This window comes from Podarcis liolepis (assembly GCF_965112155.1).
Source record: "Podarcis liolepis genome assembly, chromosome: 13".
Classification (NCBI taxonomy): domain Eukaryota; kingdom Metazoa; phylum Chordata; class Lepidosauria; order Squamata; family Lacertidae; genus Podarcis; species Podarcis liolepis.
In genome coordinates this window covers 23264027-23286519 of record NC_139573.1, presented here as the reverse complement: position 1 = coordinate 23286519, position 22493 = coordinate 23264027, and the positions used below count along the sequence as shown (strand labels likewise).

The following is a 22493-nucleotide window of genomic DNA, read 5'->3' as shown; positions in this document are numbered from 1 at the left end:
CCAATTCCTTGGTTCAATTTGCCTGAAATGTGTCACTTCTAAAAGTTGCTAAGTTAAGGGGTAAAACGAGGAAGAGAGCCATTTTCTCACCAAACATACCTTTATAGCCATTCTGATCATTACACCAGGGGTGCCAACTTGAATAAAATATTGTGGGGGCCCAGGTAAGCCCCGTTCCACATAACTGATCACATGACACACACACACACACACACACACACACACTATTTGAATGGGAATGCCCACCAACTTTGTGAGGGTCCGGCCCTCTCAAATATTTTATTGTGGGGGCTGAAGTCCCCACAGCCCCTAGGGATTGGCTCCTATACTTTGTACCCATTATAGTCAATGAAGGGCTAGCAGAAATGATAAATGGCAGCCTTCCCTCCTCCCTTAAAATTCTAGTTGTTTTATGTTTTTACTGTAAACTGCCTCGGTAATATTTGTATCAACGTTGGTATGGAAATCCAGTGAATAAATGAAGGGTATTATCTCAAGGAAAGGCAGGGCCTTCAAGCACACATTTCTAGCTCTACTCCTGTACAAAATGTATTCTATCAGCCTTCTTGCATAGGAAGGCCAGTATATGGTGTCCTATGCATGTCTTCTTTGTGTCAGTGATCATAGTAGTATCTGTAGAGTTGGAAGGTACCTTAAGGATTATTTAGTCCAACCCCCTGCAATGCAGGAATCCTGTTCACATATATCCCTGGGTGGGCTTAAACTACCAACCTTCTGGTTAAGAGCCAGACACACTGACTCATTGAGCCACTTTGTAAATGCTCACAGACACTGTGGGTTGGATACAAAGAAAGTTCAAGCTACTCTGTAGTCCTGTTGAAATCAATGGCCATGGCTTGACTTTATATTCCATTGGGACAAAAGTGTAGCTAACTTAACCTCTGGATCCAGCCTGATGTTCTTGCTTTGGATGCTGTGAGGTTAGGTGCTGGCAGTGAAGGTAACAGTTCTGGGCTTAACACTTTAAGTGTCCCTGGTTCAAATTAAGCTGAAGACTGGGAGGAAGTAGGTGTAGATCCTCACTCCAAAATCAGAGCTCCCCAGACACATATAGTGCATTGTTCCATATGCAAAAGATACTTGGCTAGTTTAGTCTCCAGCAGGGCTGGAAAAAATTCCCTGCCAGAGACCTTGGAGAGCTGATGCTGGTTGATATCAATATGAGCTAGATGTATCCATTGCCTAACTTGGTATAACGAAGCTTCCTTGTGTGTTTATATCCTTAAGTAGTGAAAATCCTGTTCTTGCTCAGTTATTCCCTTTTCATCACTAAAGAGAATATCTCCATCCCCAAGTAGAGGTTGGTTCCTCCCTCCCTTCCTCCATGAAGACAACATCCTCCTCCCTGAGTAGAGGTCCATCCCTCCCTTCCTCCTTTCCCAGATAAAGTCTGCTATTTATACCTCCCATACTAACAGAGAGATTAACTCAGCAACAATGCCCAATAACTTAAAGGCTGCCAACACCCTTTATTGTTGCTACTGAGGTTTAATGACCAGAGCCACTGTAGTGTAGTGGTGTCTGACTAAGACTGTAATTTCAAACCCAGTCACCTGGGGATAAATTGATGGTACAATTCACGGGTTGGATCAGATTGTAAGATACGGAGCTGTATTGCAGGGAGCCATAATCCCTCAGTCACAAACTTGCTAGTTGGCTTTAGGCATGTCACTCTCTTTCATCCTCGACCCCTGGTTCTCCTACAATATAACAGTGCAATTATTTGGAGCATATTTTTGGGAGTATGGAGAGTGCTGAGGACCTTCTGTGTAGATTTTGCACCTCTAAGCAGGAAGAGGGAGAGAAACTCTGCATATGTGCAGTGAATGGGTAAAATCATACGATGACTGGCCTGAAAGGACAAATTATTATTATAATAATGTATTTATTTATACCCTGCCATTTCACCTTACAGGACTCAAGGCGGCTTACCAGGAGTGCCAACTTGGCCCTGTGGCCATGGGTGCCATGCAGTGTGCATGGCCCTGGCACTGAAATTTGTGGGTGCCCGGCCCCTTCATGGGGGATTTTGTGGGTGCTCGGGCACCCAGGGCCCCAGGGAGCTGGCACTTATGTGGCTTACAGATAAAAACTATAATCACTTTAAACTCCGGAAATAATATCATTACAATAATAATAACAAAAGAACAACAATAGGATTAATTCTATATACAGATATTAAATCTATCTAAAACATTCAAATAATTACAATAAAGAACAGCACAGCACCAGCCCTTTCCATAAAAGCTGTCAATTCCCAAAAGCCTGTGGGAACAAAATGGTATTCACGTGTCAGCAGCAGGTCAACAAGGAGGGAGCCAGCCTAGCTTGTCCAGGGAGGGAGATCCAAAATCTGGGAGAAGCCACCAAGAAGGCCTCTTCCCATGTCCCCACCAAGCGTGCCAGAGAGGGTGGCAGGACTAAGAAAAAGACTTCCCTTGAAAACCTCTAAACCCGGGCAGGTTCATATAAGAGAAAATGGTCTTTCAGATAGCTTGGATCTAAGCCTTGTACAGCTTTATAGGTCATAACCAGCACTTTGAACTGTGCTTAGAAGCAGACCGCCTTAGCAGGGGAGTCATATGCTCCCTATAATGAGCCCCAGTCAACAAACTGGCTGCAGCTCTTTGAGCCAGTTGAAGTTTCTGAGCATTTTTGAAAGGCAGCCCCACACAGAGTGGGTTACAGTAATACAAACAGGATGTAACTAAGGCGTATGCTGCTGTGGCCAAATCAGACATCTGAAGAAACGGGCACCTCAAGGAACCCTCAAGGAGAAGGTTGCACAAGTCTTGAAGGCCTGCATGATGTACTGTTAGTAAATATCTGCAAGAGAGAGAGAGAGAGAGCAATTAGGAAATCTGCCAACGTTCTTCCACCTAATGAAGGAAACCACAGTAATTTTAAAGAAATTAAAGGGCAAGATCACTGAGTTAATGTGTGTGCAGTGAATTCTCTAACGTTCAATAAATGTGCCTTTGGTCATTTTTGCACAGGGTTGGAATTTAATTATAAAGTGCCACTTTTGATGGTGCAAACTGATTGCAGGGGCTCCCATGCATGTGTGGAGCTCTCATATTTGAAATGGCTTCCTGGCTCAGTTGATTAGAGTGTGGTGCTGATAATGCCAAGGTTCCTGGTTTGACAGCTGCATATTCCTGCATTGCAGGGGGTTGGACTAGATGATCCTCAGGGTCCCTTCCAACTCTACAATTCTAGGACAGTCCTCCATGTGCAGGTTTTTGTACAGGGAAGCTGCTCTCTCCACTGGAAGAAAAGGTCACATAACCTGATGCATAAGTGCCTCTGAGCACATGCAGATCTTTACATCCAGGGGCAAAGAGTTTTCTGCATCCTTTGGAGAAGATGCCCGGTATCTTTTATCAGAAGCTGGCAAACTGAGCAGAAGAAATGTTGTGAATTTAAACCACCACCAAGGAGGATTTCCTCTGCCCCCATCTCTTGCCCACTCATACCTGGTTCTTTCAGACATTCATGCAAGCCCAGTTTTGCACCAGGCAGCATTTAACCAAGAGAACAAAACAAAGAAGTGCTTAGCTTATCTTTGCCATCTGTTTCCTCGCCTCTGACACAGTTTCTCCTCATCTCTTTTTAATGCAGAGGCTTGCGTGACTGCTCCATTAGTTCAAGGGCATTTTCAGGTTTTTCCCTATATCTAGGTGGGTCTCTGCAACCTGGTGCCCTCCAGGCAATCTACCCCAATGCTGGTGCTAATGGGAGTTGTACTGCAAAACAAAATATTTGCTATTGTTCAATGCTTATCTCCGTTCCACCATTTGGCCAAACAGGCAGGGTTGGTCAAATAAAAGGCACGGGGCCACATGCAGCCCTTAATACCCTCAACATTTGAGTGCCCCTTCCCAGCCCTTGCACTGCCTTCCCAAAGCTGGGTAAGTGTGCCTCCTTCAAAAGTGGGCCGGAGGGTTGCAACATGAGAATGTGCCTTCTCTGTGGTGGCTCCCTGCTTGTGGAATGCTCTCCCCAGGGCGGCTTACCTGGAGCCTTTGTTATACCTATATCTTTAGGTTCCAGGCAAAAGCTTTCCTCTTCTCCCAGGCTTTGGATAATTAAACAATCTATGGCCTTTAAAACTGTGTTGTTGCTGTTGTTGTTGTTGTTACAGTAGTACAGTCATACCTTGGTTCTTGAACACCTTGGTACTCATACATTTTGGCTCCCGAACGCCTCAAACCCAGAAGTGTTCCAGTCAGGGGTGGAGGTCTGTCCCGGGTGTCCCCACTGAGGGGGGTGACAAAATGCCGGGCGGCACTCAGCGCGGGGCCTGCAGTACGCCCGAGCCTGCGTCTCTCCTGGGAGTGACGTGGTGGCTTGGGCCCCTGCAGGCTCCGCTCTGGCCCAAACAGTCCAGCTGTAGGGCAGCTGAGTGGGAGGAGGCAGGCAGACTCCTTGGAGGCCCCATGGAACTTCCTGCCCCGGCTTGCCTCGCCCTGTGGGTGGCTGCCCCCACCCCCGGGCTCAGGGCACACGCGCCGCCCCAGGTGCCCGATTGGCTTTCTCTGCTGCTTGTTCCGGTTTGCAAATGTTTTTCGGAAGCCTCCAAGTCCAACACGGCTTCCACTTGAGTGCAGGAAGCTCCTGCAGCCCACTGGAAGCTGCGGCTTGGTTTGCGAATGGTTTTGGGACTCCCAGAATAGATTAAGTTCAAGAACCAAGGTACCACTGTATGTATATTTTTTCTGTGTATCTCAGGTTGGTTTACAACATAAAATGACAATATAAAAAACAATCATAGAATAGCTTTGGGGTAGATTTTTCTCACTTCTGCTTCTAGATTAGCCGGATAACTACAGGAAAGGTGCCTCAGTTGGAGCTTCATTACAATCTGACAAGTTTTGGCAATAAGTTAATAATGAATATGTGAAAAAATGGAGTGGATGGGAAGTTATATGTAAAGTAAGAAGATATTCTTTATTTTATTATATTAGTTTTTTCCCCTTTTAGTTGATTTGCTTTATCATTTTGTATTAATGGATGATGAAGAATCTTTCTTTTGTTTATTTGAATTAAGCAAATAAAATTTAAAAAACGGAAAAAGAAAAAAAACTACTACAGGAAAGGTGCCTCAGTTGGAGCTTCATTACGACTGAAAAGATTAAAGTTGGTAGTTTATGGAGTTGATATCTCTAACCGCCAGCCTGTTGTGAGCAACACCCTTACATTTTTCTGTACAGCAGAGGAACTTCCTGAAACGGTTTTGGCCCACTGGTAGATTATTCAGTCTGGGAGAGCAGCACACACACAAACATTATCATCAGCTTCAGCCTCCACCATCCTCCATTTCATTTTATTCAGTTTCTTTCTCTCATGACATTTAAAAAGAAAAAAGAAAATTCTTCCTTCGAGGAGTTCAAGGCAACAGACATAGTTCTCCCACCTGCCCATTTTACTCTCACAGCATCTTTGTAAGGTAGGTTGGATGTGATTGGCACTTCATAGATGAGTGGCGATTTGAACTTTGCTCTCCCCGGCCCCATCCTTTAAGTTGCACCCATATAAATGCCTCCTGTATCCCCAAACACAGAAGTGACTCCATTGGATCCTAAGTAAGTCCATCGTTTTTAGCTGATGGTTCACACTTTCATACTCACCACATGATGACTTACAGGTGTTAGATGATTATAATGATGGCAGGTCAGACATGGCAAGTAAATGGAAAAAAATATAAGTGGGACCTGCAGCAAAATATTGCAACATGGAGTGCTTTTTTTCGTAATTTTAGTGACTCCGGTCCATTTTCTCTTCCTCGAAATAGTTAGTCTGCATGCCATGACTACTTAGCATTGGGCTGTTTGTGGGGGTTCATCCTCCCCTTTAAGTCCCCCCCCCCTATTTCTTCTACATTGGCAAACCTTTGGGTTTCCCCAAGTCTCTTACTCCCTTTCTTTTACATGTGGGTGGCATCCCCCCCCCCATGCTAAAAGTGTGACATTTACTGTAACAGCTTCGTGGTGAGTATCTGCACCTTTTTTCTTAAAAAACAAAAGCACTGGGAGGAGAAGTATGTACACCACTTTGAGTTCCTTGGAAGAAAAGTGGGATAGAAATGTAAGAAATGAATAATGAAATAAATATTTATTCCATCCCAAATAAGGTGAAAGAGGGGGATCTCCATGTGTTTTAGTGATCTCCTATGCACCCTTACCATCACCTCCTGCTGCTGCTCCTTTGTTTCTCTATTCCTTACATTACACCAGAGGATACTGAGGAAAGGAGGCACTGGCTAACAGTAACATTATCTTCTTGTTCTAGGAGCAGGGAAGGTTATACTGTGGGAGGCTGCCAGCAACATCCTATCCCCGGGATGGGAAACACAAATACTAAACCGTGAGTTGGCTCTTGTTCAGCTATTCTCCTCACTCACCCACCAACCCTACTAGAAAAGAAGAAGAGTTTGGACTTGATATCCCACCTTTTACTCTCCTTAAGGAGTCTCAAAACGGCTAACATTCTCCTTTCCCTTCCTCCCCCACAACAAACACTCTGTGAGGTGAGTGAGGCTGAGAGACTTCAGAGAAGTGTGACTAGCCCAAGGTCCCCTAGAAGCTTCATATGGAGGAGCGGGGAAGCGAACCCGGTTCATCATATTACAAGTTCACTGCTCTTAACCACTACACCACACTGGCTCTACCAGGAAAGAAAAAGAAATGCATGTTTTAGGAAATGATGTCTGAAAGAATCAGCACAATATCTAGATTTGATTCAACCTTTCTTTTCATGATTATTACTGCCACTGTAGCATAGGAATGAGAGTGTCAGACTGTACTGTGGAAACTCAGAGTCAAATCCCTAATCATCCTTGTCCTTTGATGGGTGGACAGCAGACCAATCACTATCTGCCTAGGGCAGTGGTTGCGAACCTATGGCACAGGTGCCAGAGTGGGCATGCAGAGCCCTCTCTGTTGGCACGTGCCTTCATGCCAGCAGTGCCGTTGTTTGGGGTTTTCAAATTGGGCAGCCACTTCCCCCCATGCCTCCTCGTGAGTAAACCACTCCCCCCCCCCCCCGCAGCAGCTTAGAGGCAGTTTACCTCCACAAAGTAGCTGTATTCCTTCCCCACCCCCAGCAATTGGTGGGATTTTTGGCAGCCAGCAGGCTGTAGTTCCTGCGATTGGTGACTTTGTCAAGGGTTTTTGTTGATTGGTTGCTGCCTGCGATCCTTGAGACTATGTGTTGTTTCTGCTCCGCGTGCCATAGGAAGCGTTTATAATGTGTGAGAATGTTTTTCTCCCCCCCAAAAATCAACTGTGTTCCAAGCCCCCCCCCCCAAGCTCAACAACTCAGGGCAGCCCCCCAGCTCATTTTATTATGGTATGTTAATTATTATCCCATATTAAATTGCTGTGTTGGCACTTTGCGATAAATTAGTAGGTTTTGGGTTGCAGTTTGGGCACTCAATCTCCAACAGGTTTGCCACCACTGGCCTAGGGTATGGTACAGAGTTGTTGAGAGGATAAAAGTGGGTTGAGTTGGGACACCTTGACTTCATTGGAATCATTGGTGAGTTCTAAGTGTAATAATACTATGATGGGCACATCGCTGCTAAGATGTCTTTAGTTCAAGGGACAATACTTTCATAAGGAGATAAACACTCTGAAGTCTTCTTCGTCTTCTTCTTCTTCTTCTTCTTCTTCTTCTTCTTCTTCTTCTTTTGCAGAGGGGAGCATTCCCATGTGTCACTGTAGGACTCAAGTCTCCTGAAGTTCATTTTTGTACCCTTTGTGTGTCTACCTTGGTGTGTGCATAAGGAGTTAACTCCAGGAAGCTTTTTCTATGAGTCATCCTCCTCAGACTGCCTGCCCTGCCCAGAGGCAATCTAAGAACAGGTCTGGGGTTTATAGCTCCTTGTCTAAGCAATAAGCCTTAACTGGTGTTTCTCTTTCACTCTCTGTCACAACAAAACTCATAGGCTTCAAAATCTGTAGGGCTACCAGGTAGAGAAATGTTGACAGGTTTACTCACCTACCCCATCACTCTTCCCCATATCAGCCTGCATAAACAGAATTCAGGATCCTCCAATGTCTTGAGAGAAGGCATCTCTAGGCTGAAAATCAGGTAGTAAGCCACAGCTGGTGTTTCTTCCCCCTTCCCAATCCTGAGGAAACTTATGGGCCTAAATATCAGCAGGGTTGCCAGGTGGAAATGAGCAGGTGGATTTGCTCATGTACCCCATCTCTCTTTTCCACAGCAGCTGGCATAAACAGAATTCAGGGTCCTTCAGAGTCTAAGCAGAAGCCTGATATTCATCGGGAGCACATTGCAAACGGCTTCTTCAACTTTGCTCTTTCAAGAAAGAGCATTCAGCAAGGGGAGGTCACATCCCAGGCAATTAACTGAGTGAAATGCGTAAACATGATTACAGTTGGGTTTTAACCAAGGCCTTATTTGTGGACACAGCAGAATGAGGTACTGTCAGAAACCAGAGTTTCACTGTTCATCTTTGTATTTTATCTGTTTGCTTTTTGCAGGCTGAGCTCACTGGCAAGCCCCACAAAGACGTCTGCAGGAGGCATGATCCAGGACCTGAAAGAGGACATAACTTGTTCCATCTGCCTTGAACCCTTTGAAGACCCTGTATCCATTGACTGTGGGCACAATTTCTGCAGGGTCTGCCTCACTGCCCACTGGAGTGGAACCTCACGCTATGGGTACCGCTGCCCCGAATGCCGCCATCCCTGCAGCCGGGAGAGGATGATCCCGGACACTCGGCTGCGGAGCCTGGTGGAAAAAATTGGACAGTTGCCTGTAAAGGAGGTGGTTGAGGAGGAACTGGTAAGACCCAATCTGGGGAGGCTTAAAGTGGCTTATATAAGTAACCATCTTATGCCGTTTCCACTAGGACACTTGATGCAACATGAAGGAATCATAGCATCAATGCAAGTGCTGGCTGGGGAATCATATTTTGCATTTTCCTAGCTCCTCCTCTGACAATGAGTTTTCCTAATAGAAAATGAATGCTATGAATGCTCACCTCCAAATAGCAATATGCCCTAAAACACCTTAAAATTCTAGCCTGCTGTGGTGAGATTTATTGGTCAAGAAAGGAAGAGCTGTATATACAGTGGGTGGCCAACAGTCGTCATCTACTAGCAAGATTTTGGTGCACAGACGCTCAGTTGCCAGCCTGATGTAAAACTGATCACGATTATAAATTGATCTGCTGTGCTTTCTTCTGTGTTGATGTCTCTAAGATCCATGGGGTTGCCAGACTGTGGAGCATCTTCAGATCTGGGTGACCTATCTATCTCCCTTCTCTTTCAGGAGATACTGGTATTGGAGCCAGGAAAGCCAGTGCAGCTGGTGGGCTTGGATGATGATGGAGATCTCTGCCTGGATGAGGAAGCCTTGAGCCGCTGCTTGGAGCAGGGGCAGGTGAAGGACGCCCCCGTCTGCCTGGTCTCCATTCTTGGGGAGCAACGGCGAGGAAAATCCTTCCTGCTGAACTTTCTCCTACGGCGGCTTCAGAACCTGGTGAGAACAAATGCATGGGAACTTCTCTGTGTGTGTGTTGTTAGGGTGGGTCAATAGGTGATGCTTGCAGAATTTCCATTTGAAAAGGGTCTGGCTTGAATGACTGTCCTTCACGGATCATGTTGCCCCATCTCATCTAGGTAATCAGCTGTACAAAATGGGATTTTGTGCAAGTGCAAGTCAGAGCTGAAATATTATTTATTTTATTTTGTTTATATCCTGACATTTTAAATGAGGGCAGTGTGCATGTGATCAGCCATCCAGACCCAGACCTGCTTAGCTTTAGCAAAGTGGTGACCACATGCACCTTCAAATTATACCCTGGCACACATTTGTGATCCGAGCAGAAGTTAAGCAGCTGTGTGGACATCTAAGGGTAGCAGAGGTATATGAAGATGAGCCCTGCTGGATCAGGGCAAAGTTTCATGTAGTCCATCCTGTTTTCACAGTGGCCACCTAGATACTTATGGGAAGCCTTCAAATAGAACCTAAGTACAACAGTCCTCTCCCCGCTTGCAGTTCTCTACAATTGGTATTCAGAGACATACACTGTATGCAGGGCAGGTGCTCCAGGTGGATGGGAAGGGCAACCAGAGGCACTCTTACTCTCTTCCACCCTTATGGGTTCTGAATCGGAGAGTGGTATTGTCCTATCTCGCTCAATACCACATAGCTTGCCTTTCTATGCCCTGTCTTCATGAACATTCTGTGGGTTTAACAAGATCACCATCCTCTGCCTTTCTTCCTTGTTGACAGGAGGCTGAGGACGGATCATGGATGGGTCAGGAAGATGAAGCACTGACGGGTTTTGAATGGCGACCAGGACCTAACACCACCACCAAGGGTGTGTGGATATGGAGTCGGCCATTTTGGGTCCAGAGTGAACATGAAAAGGTAAGAACAGCACAGCACAGGCTGTGAAGGTAACTAGGGAAAGAACAAGAGGAAGAAAGCTTCTCTCCCTCAGTGGAAATGGGACCTTCTGGTCATCCCAGAAATACTTTCCTTCCACATAATCTCTGCCCCACACTCCTCGCATCCTAACTCAGCCTTCCCCATCCTGCTGTTCTTTAGATGTTGTGGACTACAGTTCCCATAAGCCTCAGCCAGTACTGGAGTTGTGGTCCAAAGTACTAAAATGCCCAGGCAAATGGGAATGTCTTCTCCTTGCATTGTAAAGCTTATAATGTTAGTACTGGAACTGCAGCCTTGGGGATTGAAGTTGGAGTGTCACCACAGAAAAGGCTCTCTCCTTGCAGAATTACAACCACCCTGTGAAGTCTGTTAGGCTAAGAGACAGTGACTTTTTGTGGTTATCTGGTGAGCTTTGTGGCTGAGTGAACTCTGGCCTTCCAGATCCTAGTTTGATATTCTAACCATTATACTACACTGCACATCCTCTAAGTTCTATGGTGGGCATTTAGATCAGGGCCTCTCTGGAAGATCTCATGACATTGGCTGGCCAGTACGAGAAGAAGAACTTCATGGGGAATTTGGACCCCAAGACATTTAGGATGTTCAAGGCACATACCACCCACTTAGGCTCAGCAATGGACAGGAAGCCAATATGGCTTACCATCACAACAGACACATGCCACCTATAAGCTATAAGTAGGTACTTTGGAGCCCGCCGGCCAAACTAATTCCTTTTCTCTCAGGAAACTTCTCCCATGAGAGTCCGTTAATCTCTTACTGTCCCTTTAGATTGCCATGTTCTTGGTGGACACAGAGGGGTCAATGGATGTGGAAAGAAACGTTGAAGATGGTGTCAAGCTCTCAGCTTTCTCCATGCTGCTCAGCTCCTATCAGGTGGGTTCCTGCCAGATCCCTCCTTTCCAGGTGTGCTTTCTCTTCTTCCTTCCTGCTGCAAAAGTAAGTTCAGCGCATCTTCTGACACCCCTGTTGTTTCTTCCTAGATACTCAATTTGGCCACCATGATGAAGGACCCAGATTTGGAATACCTGGAGGTGAGTAGGATTGTAAAAGGGGAAAGGGGAATTGGGCATTATCCAGGGGAAGGATGAGGAAAATAGTTGGCTGGAATAAAAATAGCTGGTTCTCTCCATGTGGGCTAGAAAGGTGGGTGGGCAAGATCCAGAATTCCTGAGTTCCCCCAAGTTCCAGGAAAGCAGAAGGCTGGATATATAGAACTGGAAGGGACAAAGTTTCTTTTTGTCTAACAGTCCCTGATAGACAAAAGGCAGGTTTCTGCCCAGCAGAACAATCCATGCAGCCAAAACTGCCTCACACTGCAAGCAGAGAATCCATGCACTGACAGAAAATGCTGGAAAAGCAGATGCCAAGAGATGGCTTGAGTAAGCCATGCTGCACATTGCAGTGAAAGGCAACTAATCCCTAGGGCACCTTTCCCTGACCTGTAGGCCTCCAGATGTTGTAGATCGAGTTTTTGGACCAAGATTGCTGTGGACTGAGTTTGAATGTTGTTCAACCATGCAACTAATCATGGACCAGTCAAGACTTCCTCAGCTTTGCCTACCTCCAAGGGATATTATGACCATAAAATGAGATGACTCCAACTATTGTTGTGGGGGTGGGGATACAAATGGTGATGTACATAACTAATACCACAATATAATAAATACCATAGTCATAAATTTATCCTGTGTGGTTTTGGCTCCTTGCTTCTGAAGCCCATGGCCTCTTGAGAGGGGAATAGATATTGTGGGCTGGGCTAAAGGGCTAAGTAAACCAGATTTCTTCATTTCCTGGGTGGGTCTCCCATTTCCTCTGCCCACAGATGTTCATGTATGTAGCTGAGATGGTAGGAGGCTCCTGCAGATTAAAGCCCTTTCAGGTAATGCGCACCGGCTGTTCCACTTCCTTCTCTTTGTTCCATTCTCTTTTCCTTCTCCTACGATTGCCATGATGTTCGTGTTCTCCGCCTCGCCGATCTGTCAAAGAGCTCCTTTGTTCCTGGGTTCCCATCGCCTCAGCCACCTCTCCCAGCCTCGTGTTCCTCTGCCTGGCACCCACATCTCTTTTTCTCTCATTTGCAAGCGCCCAATAATTTGCTCTTCCCACTGTTTTTGTTGTTGCTTTTTAAAACACCCCTTTGCATTTCTTTTCAATCATAAGGAGAGTGTCACAAACCCAAAACAACACCTCTATATGGAATGAAAAAGGCAAAACCGATATATAATTGGGCAGACATTGATTTGTCTGCCCAATTCATATGTAAATCAGCTCTGGGCAATTCTGCCTATCCCAACGTTGGGAATTTCATTCATCCAAAGGGCCATGCTTCTTTCTGGGTCACTTTCCAGGTGTCACATGCCAATGGTGAGTAGGGCCAGAAGCACACATGAGAAAACCAAGGGACGTGCCTTTTACCTTTGTACTGTAGGCATGTTTCTGCAGACACTTGCATTCCCCTCTCCGTCCTTCATCTAGGCAAGCAAGAGATGTTATCAGAATGCAAGGAGGGCTCAAAGGAAGGAGTATGGCTTGGGGAGAATCCCATCATTTAAGTATGTGCTGTGTGAAGGCATGCCTCCTTTTCTTTGCCCTGAACCTTCCCAAGTTCGGCTTTATTCAGCTTGCAAACAGAACCTGAGCACAATGGCATTCTCCCACTTGTTTTTCTCCAGCAATTGGTATTGCCTCTGATACCTGAGCAGTAGCAATGGTAGCGATTGGTAACTTTATCCTGACCAAGTTGATGGTCATCACTGCATCTTCCATAGTTAAAACAATGCTCCATGTGAGGAAAGATTCTCCATTGTTTGTTCTGAATTTCACACCATTCATGGATGACCCATGGATGAGACAGGAAAAAGAGCATGTCCCTCTCTGTATTACTCGACACCAGACATTGTTTTCTATGCCTCTGTCATGTTCCCTGTTATTTACATTTTTCCTAAGGTGAAAATGCACAAATGCAACTGTTAATAATTATACCAATATTATTATTAGCCGCCCATCTGACTGGATTAACCTGCGCTTCCATGGACAGCGGTGAGTCCAAAAGAACCAGTGGCTATGCATTGTCATACGTGTGGAGGAAAAACTTAAACATGATGCAGTTTCCAAAAATAGACCAGAGGCTTTACTGGTGCTGAAGGCAAATGAGCATAAATGGTTACAAATCCAGTACATTCAGGATTGGCAGAGTCAATAAAAATCCAGTTGCAGCACTTACAAAAATTTTTAAACTTAAAACAAGACTAAACCTTAACACTAAGCATACTATGTACAGAATACCACACCAGAAGGAAGAGGGATAGAAAGAGAAAGTAAAACCCAGGCTTCTTCTGGCCTATATTTATAGTCAGCATGACCTTAATTGGAAGAGATAAGAGAACCAGTTCAAACCAGCTGTACTCAGCTTCCAGAAGGTATAACCAAAACAATCACGACCCTTCTGCTTGCTTCTCTCACACAGAGAAGCTTCTAGTAGCTTCACATCAGCTCAATACTTTCTGCACTAAGAAATGCAAACTGGCCCTTTAGTGGCAGTTACTCAATGCAGGTCCAGGGAGACCCCACACCTGCCATGTCCCCCCAGAAACATCTGTCTTGTTGGGATTCAACCTCAATCTGTTAACCACCATCCACCTTCCAACCACCTCCAGACACTCACACAGGACATTCACTGCTTTCACTGGTTCCGATTTAAATGATATATTCTTTGCATCATTTGGGTTGCACTTTTCTGCACAGCCTTACATTATCCCTTTTCAGCCTTACATTATCCCTTTTCAGACTCAGTGCCTGAGCTGGACACAGTATTCAAAGTGTGGTCATTGAAAGGAATTGTGTAAGAGGAATAGAAGCATATTGTAGCTGTAGGAAAAGCAGTTCACATGCTTCGTCTTTCTGTTGCAGCATCTTGATGTCCTGGTGCGTGACTGGTTCTTCCCACCTGTCTTTGGATTCCAGGAGGGACAGAATTACCTCCAAAGTACCATACAGGTAAATGTGACAGTGGAAGCATTGGATGGAGAGCCTTTCTCCAGTTTCTCCATTCCAACCATGTGAGTAAGGTGGTTACCAGGGAGAGGGCCTTTTTGTTGGTGGCACCCCATTTTATAGAATGTCTTCCAAAGAAAGACTTGCCTGGTACCCAATCTATGGCCTTTTAAGGTTGAATAGAAGGTCATTTTGTTTATCCAGACCCATTGATTCATGGATGGGGAATGAGATCCAACTGGTGGGGTGGGTCCTTATCTCATCTACCTTCATGGGCAGCTTGAACTGGTGGGTAGGGTCACTCATCTGTCATCACAGTGATGCAGATAACTCATTTTTGTCCACATACTTTGAAGGGCACAGCTTTGTGCTTTTCAGGTGCTGTTGATAGGAGATGCCCTTTGGGTCCATTCACATCTTTACCTACCCCACACCTGGCATCAAATATGATGACAGGTGTAGGGTAAGTGGGCATGACTTGGCTGAAATGGCCTGGTGGGTGTAACTGGGCCACTGCTTTCATTGCAATAGGCATATTTGAATTCTTGTGCCAAGTACTTTTCCCCTTCCTGATTTTCTGTTCTAATTGCTTTTAGCTTCTGGACTTATGTAGGATTCTGGATTTTTATTCCAACTGCTGTTTGTATTAGTTATCATTTGCTTTGTCGGCTCTATTATTTTTACTGTTGAAGTTATGGCTTGTTGAATGGGTTAGAAAACCATGCAGAGATAAAAGTGAGGTTACAGGGAACCAAGCAGAAGGCCTTCTCGGTGGTGGCGCCCACCCTGTGGAATGCCCTCCCATCAGATGTCAAGGAAATAAACAACTATCTGACTTTTAGAAGACATCTGAAGGCAGCCTTGCTTAGGGAAGTTTTTAATGTTTGATGTTTCATTCTGTTTTTAATCTTTTGGGAGCTGCCCAGAGTAGCTGGGGGAAACCCAGCCAGATGTGTGGGGTATAAATAATAATATGAATATGAATACGAATATGCATATATCAATCCAACCCAACTAGCTGCTTTGGAAGAGTGCTTGAGAAGTCCCATTCACAACAAGCCTGGCTCCGGGTGGTTGTTTTTGGATGGCTACATCTAATTCTCTCTCATTCTTTCTCCTCAGAAACTGGATCCCAAAAGGCACCCACGGGCCCTGGAGGCCCTCAGGAGCACCAGCACCCGCTGCTACCTGATGCCCTTCCCTGGCAAGAGGCTGGTGGTGGGAACTGAGGGCACACTTGCAGGTAAGAACCTCTTCTCTTTCCATCATTCCCACAAGTAGCTCCAAATCCAACTCTTGCTCCTCTAATCTGCATTAGCTCTGTGCAGCATTTGAGCTGTTCACTCATTCATCCACTGAGTGGAGCTTTGGTTCCATACCAAACTCCTTTGTTAATCCATAGTGGCGTTTTCTCCTTGCTAGCCAAAGACTTTAAAGAGGAGAAAACTGCTTAATTCTGCTATCTGGCGGCTGGAATTACTGGTTCCCTTTGATGTCCTCATTGTTTCTTTAGTCTGCCCATAGAAAGCAGTACAGCATGTACTACTTAACCCCAAAGCAATAGAAAAGAATTTCCCCACTTCTATCATGTAAAAGAAGAAAAAAGAAGTGACGCTTCTTTCATTATTTACCAACCCTTCACTTCAAGGCCCCAGGGTGGGTCGCAAGAACTAACACAAAATGTTAAAAACAGTTTAAAACAACTTGCAATAACTTGGGTCCTTTAGTCCTTCCAGTTTCTCAGGCTTTGGCATCACTTATGTCAAACCTAAATGTGATGCAAACAAATGTTGCATCTAGCATTTCTTCTCACTTTCTCCCACCCATATCTAACTGGGCAGCAGCAGCCTGGATCAGGCTGCAGGAGGGTGGAAGCTACAGCTTCTCATTGCCTAGCCCCAGACCAAGGCGGCTGAACATGTGACATGTCATCAACGCTGACCACTGACCATCCTGACTGGGGTTGATGGGAGCTGGAGTTCAAAAACATCTGGCAGACCCCATGTTCCCCATTCCTGGTATTGAATGCAAACCTTTAACCGGAAGGTTGGTGGTTCGAGCCCACCCATGGATGGCAGTGCAGGACGTTGGACTAGATGACCCTCAGGGTTCCTTCCAACTCTACAATTCTGTGGTTCTAAGTTACTGCTCCAAATGCTCTGTTCACGTGCTTTTAGGTTTCTCACTCCTTATATTCAGTGGCATGGTCAAATGTAAAATTGGGGAGGGCTACTGAACCTTCAGCATCATTCTTTGTGGCCACCAGGGGGAGCAGCTGTTCTGAGAGCGTCATTTGTTACAGTTCCTTTGCCTGAATTGCCTGCTTTGTTTTTGTTTCCCCTTCCAGACATGGATAAGGATTTTAGGGATTGCCTGGAGGCTTATGGGGACGACATAGCCAGAACAGCTGTAATGCATGTAAAGAGTGACCAGGAGGGAAGAGCCCTTACAGGGGCACAACTTGCAGCCAAGGTGAAGGTAAGAGATGCAGAATCAAGTCTCTAATCTGGACAGAACATGGAGAATTCCACCTGTTGGATTTCTGCCCGTCACACTGCTCTGTTAGGCAAAGAAGATGTGCTATGTGCAAAGAGATGGCTTAGGGTAGGCTTATATAAAAGAGTAGAGGCTTTTGGTTCCGCTCTGCCTTAATGGAGGAAGACCCCATGCAGTGGCGTAGCGTGGGTTGTCAGCACCCGGGGCAAGGCAAGTAATTTGCGCCCCCTAACCCGTGGATTTGCGCCCCCTAACCCCCAGATGTTGCGCCCGGTGCAGCCGCCCCCCCTGCACCCCCCACGCTACGCCACTGACCCCATGACAACAGGAGATTGTTGGCAAAGGAAAAACAAGGACGATTGAGGGTAATTATCCTTGCAAATCCTCCCCCCTCGGGATTGGGGGGGATGGGGTAGTTCGTCTTGGTACCTGGCTCTTACTCCGGCATGGAATGTGGGGGGCAAGGAGACGCTGAGTGCAAAAGCACTTTGCCTGCCGAAAACCTCCCTACACTGCCATTAAGAAGTAGAGGCTCTCCTGTTAAGTAGAGTTTAATTGCACTAAAGTATAGGCATGTGCTAAAAGAGATTGACCAATAAAAACATTGCCCTAACATGTACATGTACATATGACAGAAGTTTGATCCGTTGGCCCTCTTGTTGTCGGACTCCAAGATCCATCAGCCCCAGCCAATGTGGCCAGTGGTCAGAGATGGTGGGAGCTGTAGTCCTTAAGCATTGGTGGCAGGGCAGGTGTTCTTCATCCCTGTGTTGCTTTTCGGCAGGTGAAGTTTTTCACAGCCCAGAGCTAAACATTATTGCATGCTAAAGGCTGGACACCGTGTGACTGTTAAATGCACAGCTGTAGGGGCTGACTTAAAAGCTGGCCAGTCAAAGTCTAGTTTTTCTCTGAAATGTAACGGTTGCAACACAGGGTTGAAGTAAGATTCAGTGTCTGTGTGATGCTGTTTTGGCTATGTGAAGAAAGGTTGCTAGTATGTATGTGTATAGATGGGTGTACTCTTGGACTGGTTCTAATCTAAAAATAATTTAGACCTGGCTGATATCCAATGGGTGGATGTAACACAGTGGCAGAACATCTGCCTTGAATGCAAGAGGTCCCAGATTCAGTTCTTAGCATCTCCAGGTAAGTCTGGGAGAGACTCCTGCCTGAAGCCTTGGAGAGGTGCTGCCAGTCAGTGTAGACAGTACTGAGCCCAATGGACTCTGATTTTGCTCTGACTTTGCTACATCCTGTATTAATTAGGAGCATCCATAGCTCAGTGTTAGAGCAACACCTTTGCATACAGAAGGTTTGATCTCTAGGTAGGAAAGATTCCTGCCTAAAATCCTGGAGAACCACTGCTGGCCAGCATACAGTACAGACAGTACAGTGGTACTTCAGGTTACAGACGCTTCAGGTTACAGACTCCGCTAACCCGGAAATAGTGCCTTGGGTTAAGAACTTTGCTTCAGGATGAGAACAGAAATCGCACAGCGGTGGCACGGCGGCAGCTGGAGGCCCCATTAGCTAAAGTGGTACCTCAGGTTAAGAACAGTTTCAGGTTAAGAACGGACCTCCAGAATGAATTAAGTACTTAACCCGAGGTACCACTGTACTGAGCTAGATGGACCCAATGGCCTGACTCAGTATAAAGCAGCTTCCTATGTATTTTGGGACAGGGACCAACTCATTTCCATCCCTACCACTCACCTCACTTGCTAAGCTGTACTTCAGGTCTAGTGTAGCCAGTGCTGCTATTGCTAAGTTTGAGATATGAGACCTCTCCGTCAGGCACACTGCTGCAATTCAGTGGTGCCGTTGACTCCCTTCAGCATGTCCAAATGTTAGTGTGGGTGTGGCTTGTCCTAGCACACAGGCTGAGCTGCAACTCCACAGCAGTGGAACTTAGGCCATGATGCCAAAGTCAAGATTTGTTTTTTTGTTTTTCTCTCCCTTTTTGGGATTTGTCAGTTGCCCTAGCTTGAACTCCATTTCTCTTGTGTTTGTCATTGGTTCTGCTTCTTATGTTTGTTTGTTCTAAATCTCATTGCAATCTTGATATTTTTATTATCCTAGTTGTATTAATTAAATGTTAAGGTCTCTTTAACTGTGAGGTTGCCTTATTAGGGCTGAAAGTCAAAACATCGTTTGTAAAAAAAGCAAATGAATGTACAAACTCCGAGTGTGGGAAAACAAATGTGATGTATGTGTGGACTGTGAATGTATTTAACTGCAGCACTGTGGCTTCTGACAGTATGTGACTGTCTTTTGGTATGAGGAGACAGTTGTAAACCCCATCCTCAGATGCCACTCCTTTTCTTCTCTCTCCTTTTCAGAATTTCTCCTCTCTGATGAAGAAGTATAAGTTTGGCTTCTCTTCAGTCACTCAGGTATCAAACTTCACTCTCATCATCTGATGTTCATGATCAGCCCTGCTTCTGTTTCCTTGACCAGGCCCCCATATTGCTTGTCGTTTGGCTTACCTGTTTGATCTATTTAAGCAGAAGCTGCATTTTTGGACACTGCATCCATCAGCCAGGGTACATCTCAATGGCAAATAATACAATAACCTTGCTGAAGCTAAGCAGCTCTGGGTTTGGTTAGTGCTTGGATAGCAGACCACTGGTGTCCATCACTTGATAAATGAAATAAAAACCTTCTCGAGATGGGACTGAGAGGTCAGTGAGTGGGTGTGGGTGCGACAGCTTCTGTTGCTGTGTTATCAATAGGGAAGGGCTATAACTCAGTGGTAGACTATTCATTATGCATGCAGAAAGTTCAGGGTTCAATCCCTGGCAGCTCCAGGTAAGGCTGGGAGAGACTACGGCCTGAAACCCTGGAGAGCCACTCCCAGTCAGTGAGTACGACACTGAGCCACATGGACCAATGGTTTGGCTGGGTGTAAGGCAGTTTCCTCTATTCCTGTCCATCACCACAAGTAAGATGTCGTATGCAAACTGAAGAAGATGGCCGGCACAAGAAGGATTGGTACATGAATGAGCACTTACCTTCCTTTTCTGGCAATGGGGTTTCTGCGGACTCAACTGAAAAATGAGAATCTTCCGTTCTTTCCTTCCACCCTCCCCAGATGGCGATCACCTTACACAATCTGGACACCCAGGAAAAACTGCGGCGGGAGTTTGCAGATTTCATCAGAGACCAGGTATGTGCAGAACCAAATCAACAGGTGTGGCTGTGGGTTAAGAAAAATGTTTGCAAAGAAGATTTTGAGGAATTTCTGAGGGTTGGATTTGGGAGAAGGAAATAAATGTGCCGTGCAGGTTGCTGGTGGCAGGACATATTTATAATATTGGACCACTGTTGGTTGCACTTTAGGGAGAACGGGTGGTGTCGTCTGCAGGATCCATTTGAGAGAACTGTCTGGGAACATTTAAATTTTTAGATGATTTGGATAGGGTGTGAAACTGCAGGAGTGACTTTACTTTTGTACAGTAGGCTAGTTTCTGCACACACTCACACATCTCTATCCATCTGATATCCAGGCAAGCACCAGGCATTGCCGGAATTCATGGACACATTATGGCAAGGCAAAACAACAACAAACTCGCAAGAAGGGCTTGAAGTAGGAGTAGTGGAGCCTGTGACTAGCAAAGAGGGGATCTAGCTATGCTTGGGGAGAGTCCCCAAGGGCCAGATAGAAAGGCCTGGAGAGTTACATTTAGCCCCCAGGCCTAAGGTTCCCCACGGGTTCCGTATGATCCTCTAGGAGAAAGGGCAGGAGAAATACAATTGTATTACTATGAAGTAGGATTGTCTTGGGTCATGAACTGGCATCTCCTTTCTGTTTCCCTTTCCTCCTACCCAGTTCTGTAACCCTGACACATCTTTTCCTTCTTCCACTCAGGATGAGCTCTGTCGTCCCATGATTGCTGGCCTGCAAGTGACTCCCAAGTCCATGACGCAGCGCCTTCTGAGCAAGCAGTGCGAATTAATGCAGCGGTGTGAGGAGTCTCTGCAGGGTGATGAGCCGGGCCGGACAGAGTCCATCTTGTCGCTGGAGGGCCACCTGAAGCACGAAGCTCAAATTTTTAAGGAGCACTACCACCGTCGCTACAAGTCCCATGCCCTCAAAGCTGGGATGGCAATTGGCGTGGGTGCTGTGGGGTTAGCTGGTGGAGCCATCGGGGCTGGCGTGGCAGCTGCCGTGTTGGCCGCAGAAGCCATTGTGCTGACCACTGGCACTGCCACTACGTTTGCCATTGGGACCATGGCTGGCGCAAGCACCTTTGCGGTCATTGGGGGTGGGGTTGGGGCTGGCGTGGGGAGCAGCATCGGGGAGAGGAAGACCCAGGAGGCCAAGAATGTGAGTGAAGATGACCCTGAGGGTGAAGAGGAGACCAGCCTCTCAGACGAAAGGTGCCTCATTGGGCCACGGAAATCACCTTAGGGTTGACAAAGAGGCAGTCCTGTGACCTACAGCTTCCGCTGCAAACATGTGGCAGATCACTGTAGCCTGCACACCTCTCCTTTTCTCATTCAGGCATATCTCCAAGGGTGTGGATGGCAGCAGGGGAATGGATCTTACATACTGTCCTGTAAAACACATTAAGAATTGTTCTCCCTCTCCCTCTCGTGGCTGGTTAAGGGATAGCAAAATAGCATGCCCTTAGTGTTCATCAACATGGAGAGGTGACACACTAGTGATGACTTGAGGCCTAGTAATGCGGCCTTCTGATGCTAGGGTGATTGCATTCTCTCTAGTGGTAGGTAAGGGAGCAGTGCTTCCTTCTGTGTCCATTTCCAGCTTCCTTCAGTGTCCAGGACAGGTAATGCAGAACAGGGGGCCTCTGGAGTATCATGGACCCTTTTGCAGGTTACTTTTGCCCCCAACACCTATGCTGAGATAATAAGTAGAGTGGAGGGGACGGGGAAATCGGACCCTTCCTATTTTTTCCTTGGCCTATCTGTAGCACCAGCAACACAAGCTAGGGAGCAGCCTGGTGGCATCCTAGAATGGCATCCTGGGAGAAACATTACTGCCACCTCTTTAAAGAGGTACATATTGAAAAGTGAGCCCTCACTTTAGCCTCTAGTGTGAAGTCAGGGAATGGAAAGAAGTTATTTTCTTCTTCATGTAGTTAAGCTGCACCCTCTCCCTGCAATTTATTTCAGGAGGTCAAAACCTTTCAGCTGTTACCATGTTCATGGGGGGTTAATCAGTTTCAGCACCCTGCTGATTCAGTCTCTCAGGTATGCAATGTCAGGTGAGTGAGGGATGCAGTTCCCGATTCTATTGAACAGCAAAGGCTGCTGGGAAATTTGCACTTGTTCATGGGAATAAAGCCTCTCTCATTATCCTCAGGGAAACCTTCCCACTGATTCTCCATAGTGTATTCTGAAGTGCCTAGAAACTTGATGTTCTGACGCAACACGTTTTAGGAAAGCAAATTCATTGTCAGAAATACTCTATATTCCCGGCATTATATTCCTGGCTTTGGGGGCTGCTTATTACTTGTCCCTGCCCACCCAGCCTCTCTTGGCTCTTGTTTCAGGAAATACATTCATTTATTTTA

General features: G+C 46.1%; 1 protein-coding gene across 3 annotated transcripts in view; it reads left to right on the top strand.

Moving 5' to 3' along the window:
* Positions 1–22493, top strand: part of RNF112 (ring finger protein 112) — a 23333-nt gene extending 840 nt beyond the window's left edge. Inside the window, exons 2-15 of one of the 3 annotated variants that reach the window (XM_083473022.1) lie at positions 5383–5470; positions 6313–6387; positions 8529–8832; positions 9322–9531; positions 10288–10425; positions 11236–11340; positions 11448–11498; positions 12290–12346; positions 14377–14463; positions 15583–15703; positions 16808–16938; positions 19296–19349; positions 20048–20122; positions 20825–22493. In XM_083473022.1, the coding sequence (XP_083329148.1) occupies positions 6365–6387; positions 8529–8832; positions 9322–9531; positions 10288–10425; positions 11236–11340; positions 11448–11498; positions 12290–12346; positions 14377–14463; positions 15583–15703; positions 16808–16938; positions 19296–19349; positions 20048–20122; positions 20825–21367 (1899 nt within the window). In that variant the 5' untranslated portion in view covers positions 5383–5470; positions 6313–6364 and the 3' untranslated portion in view covers positions 21368–22493. The remainder of the gene's footprint in view (positions 1–5382; positions 5471–6312; positions 6388–8528; positions 8833–9321; positions 9532–10287; positions 10426–11235; positions 11341–11447; positions 11499–12289; positions 12347–14376; positions 14464–15582; positions 15704–16807; positions 16939–19295; positions 19350–20047; positions 20123–20824) is intronic. The other 2 variants (XM_083473021.1, XM_083473023.1) reach the window with 2 other exon arrangements.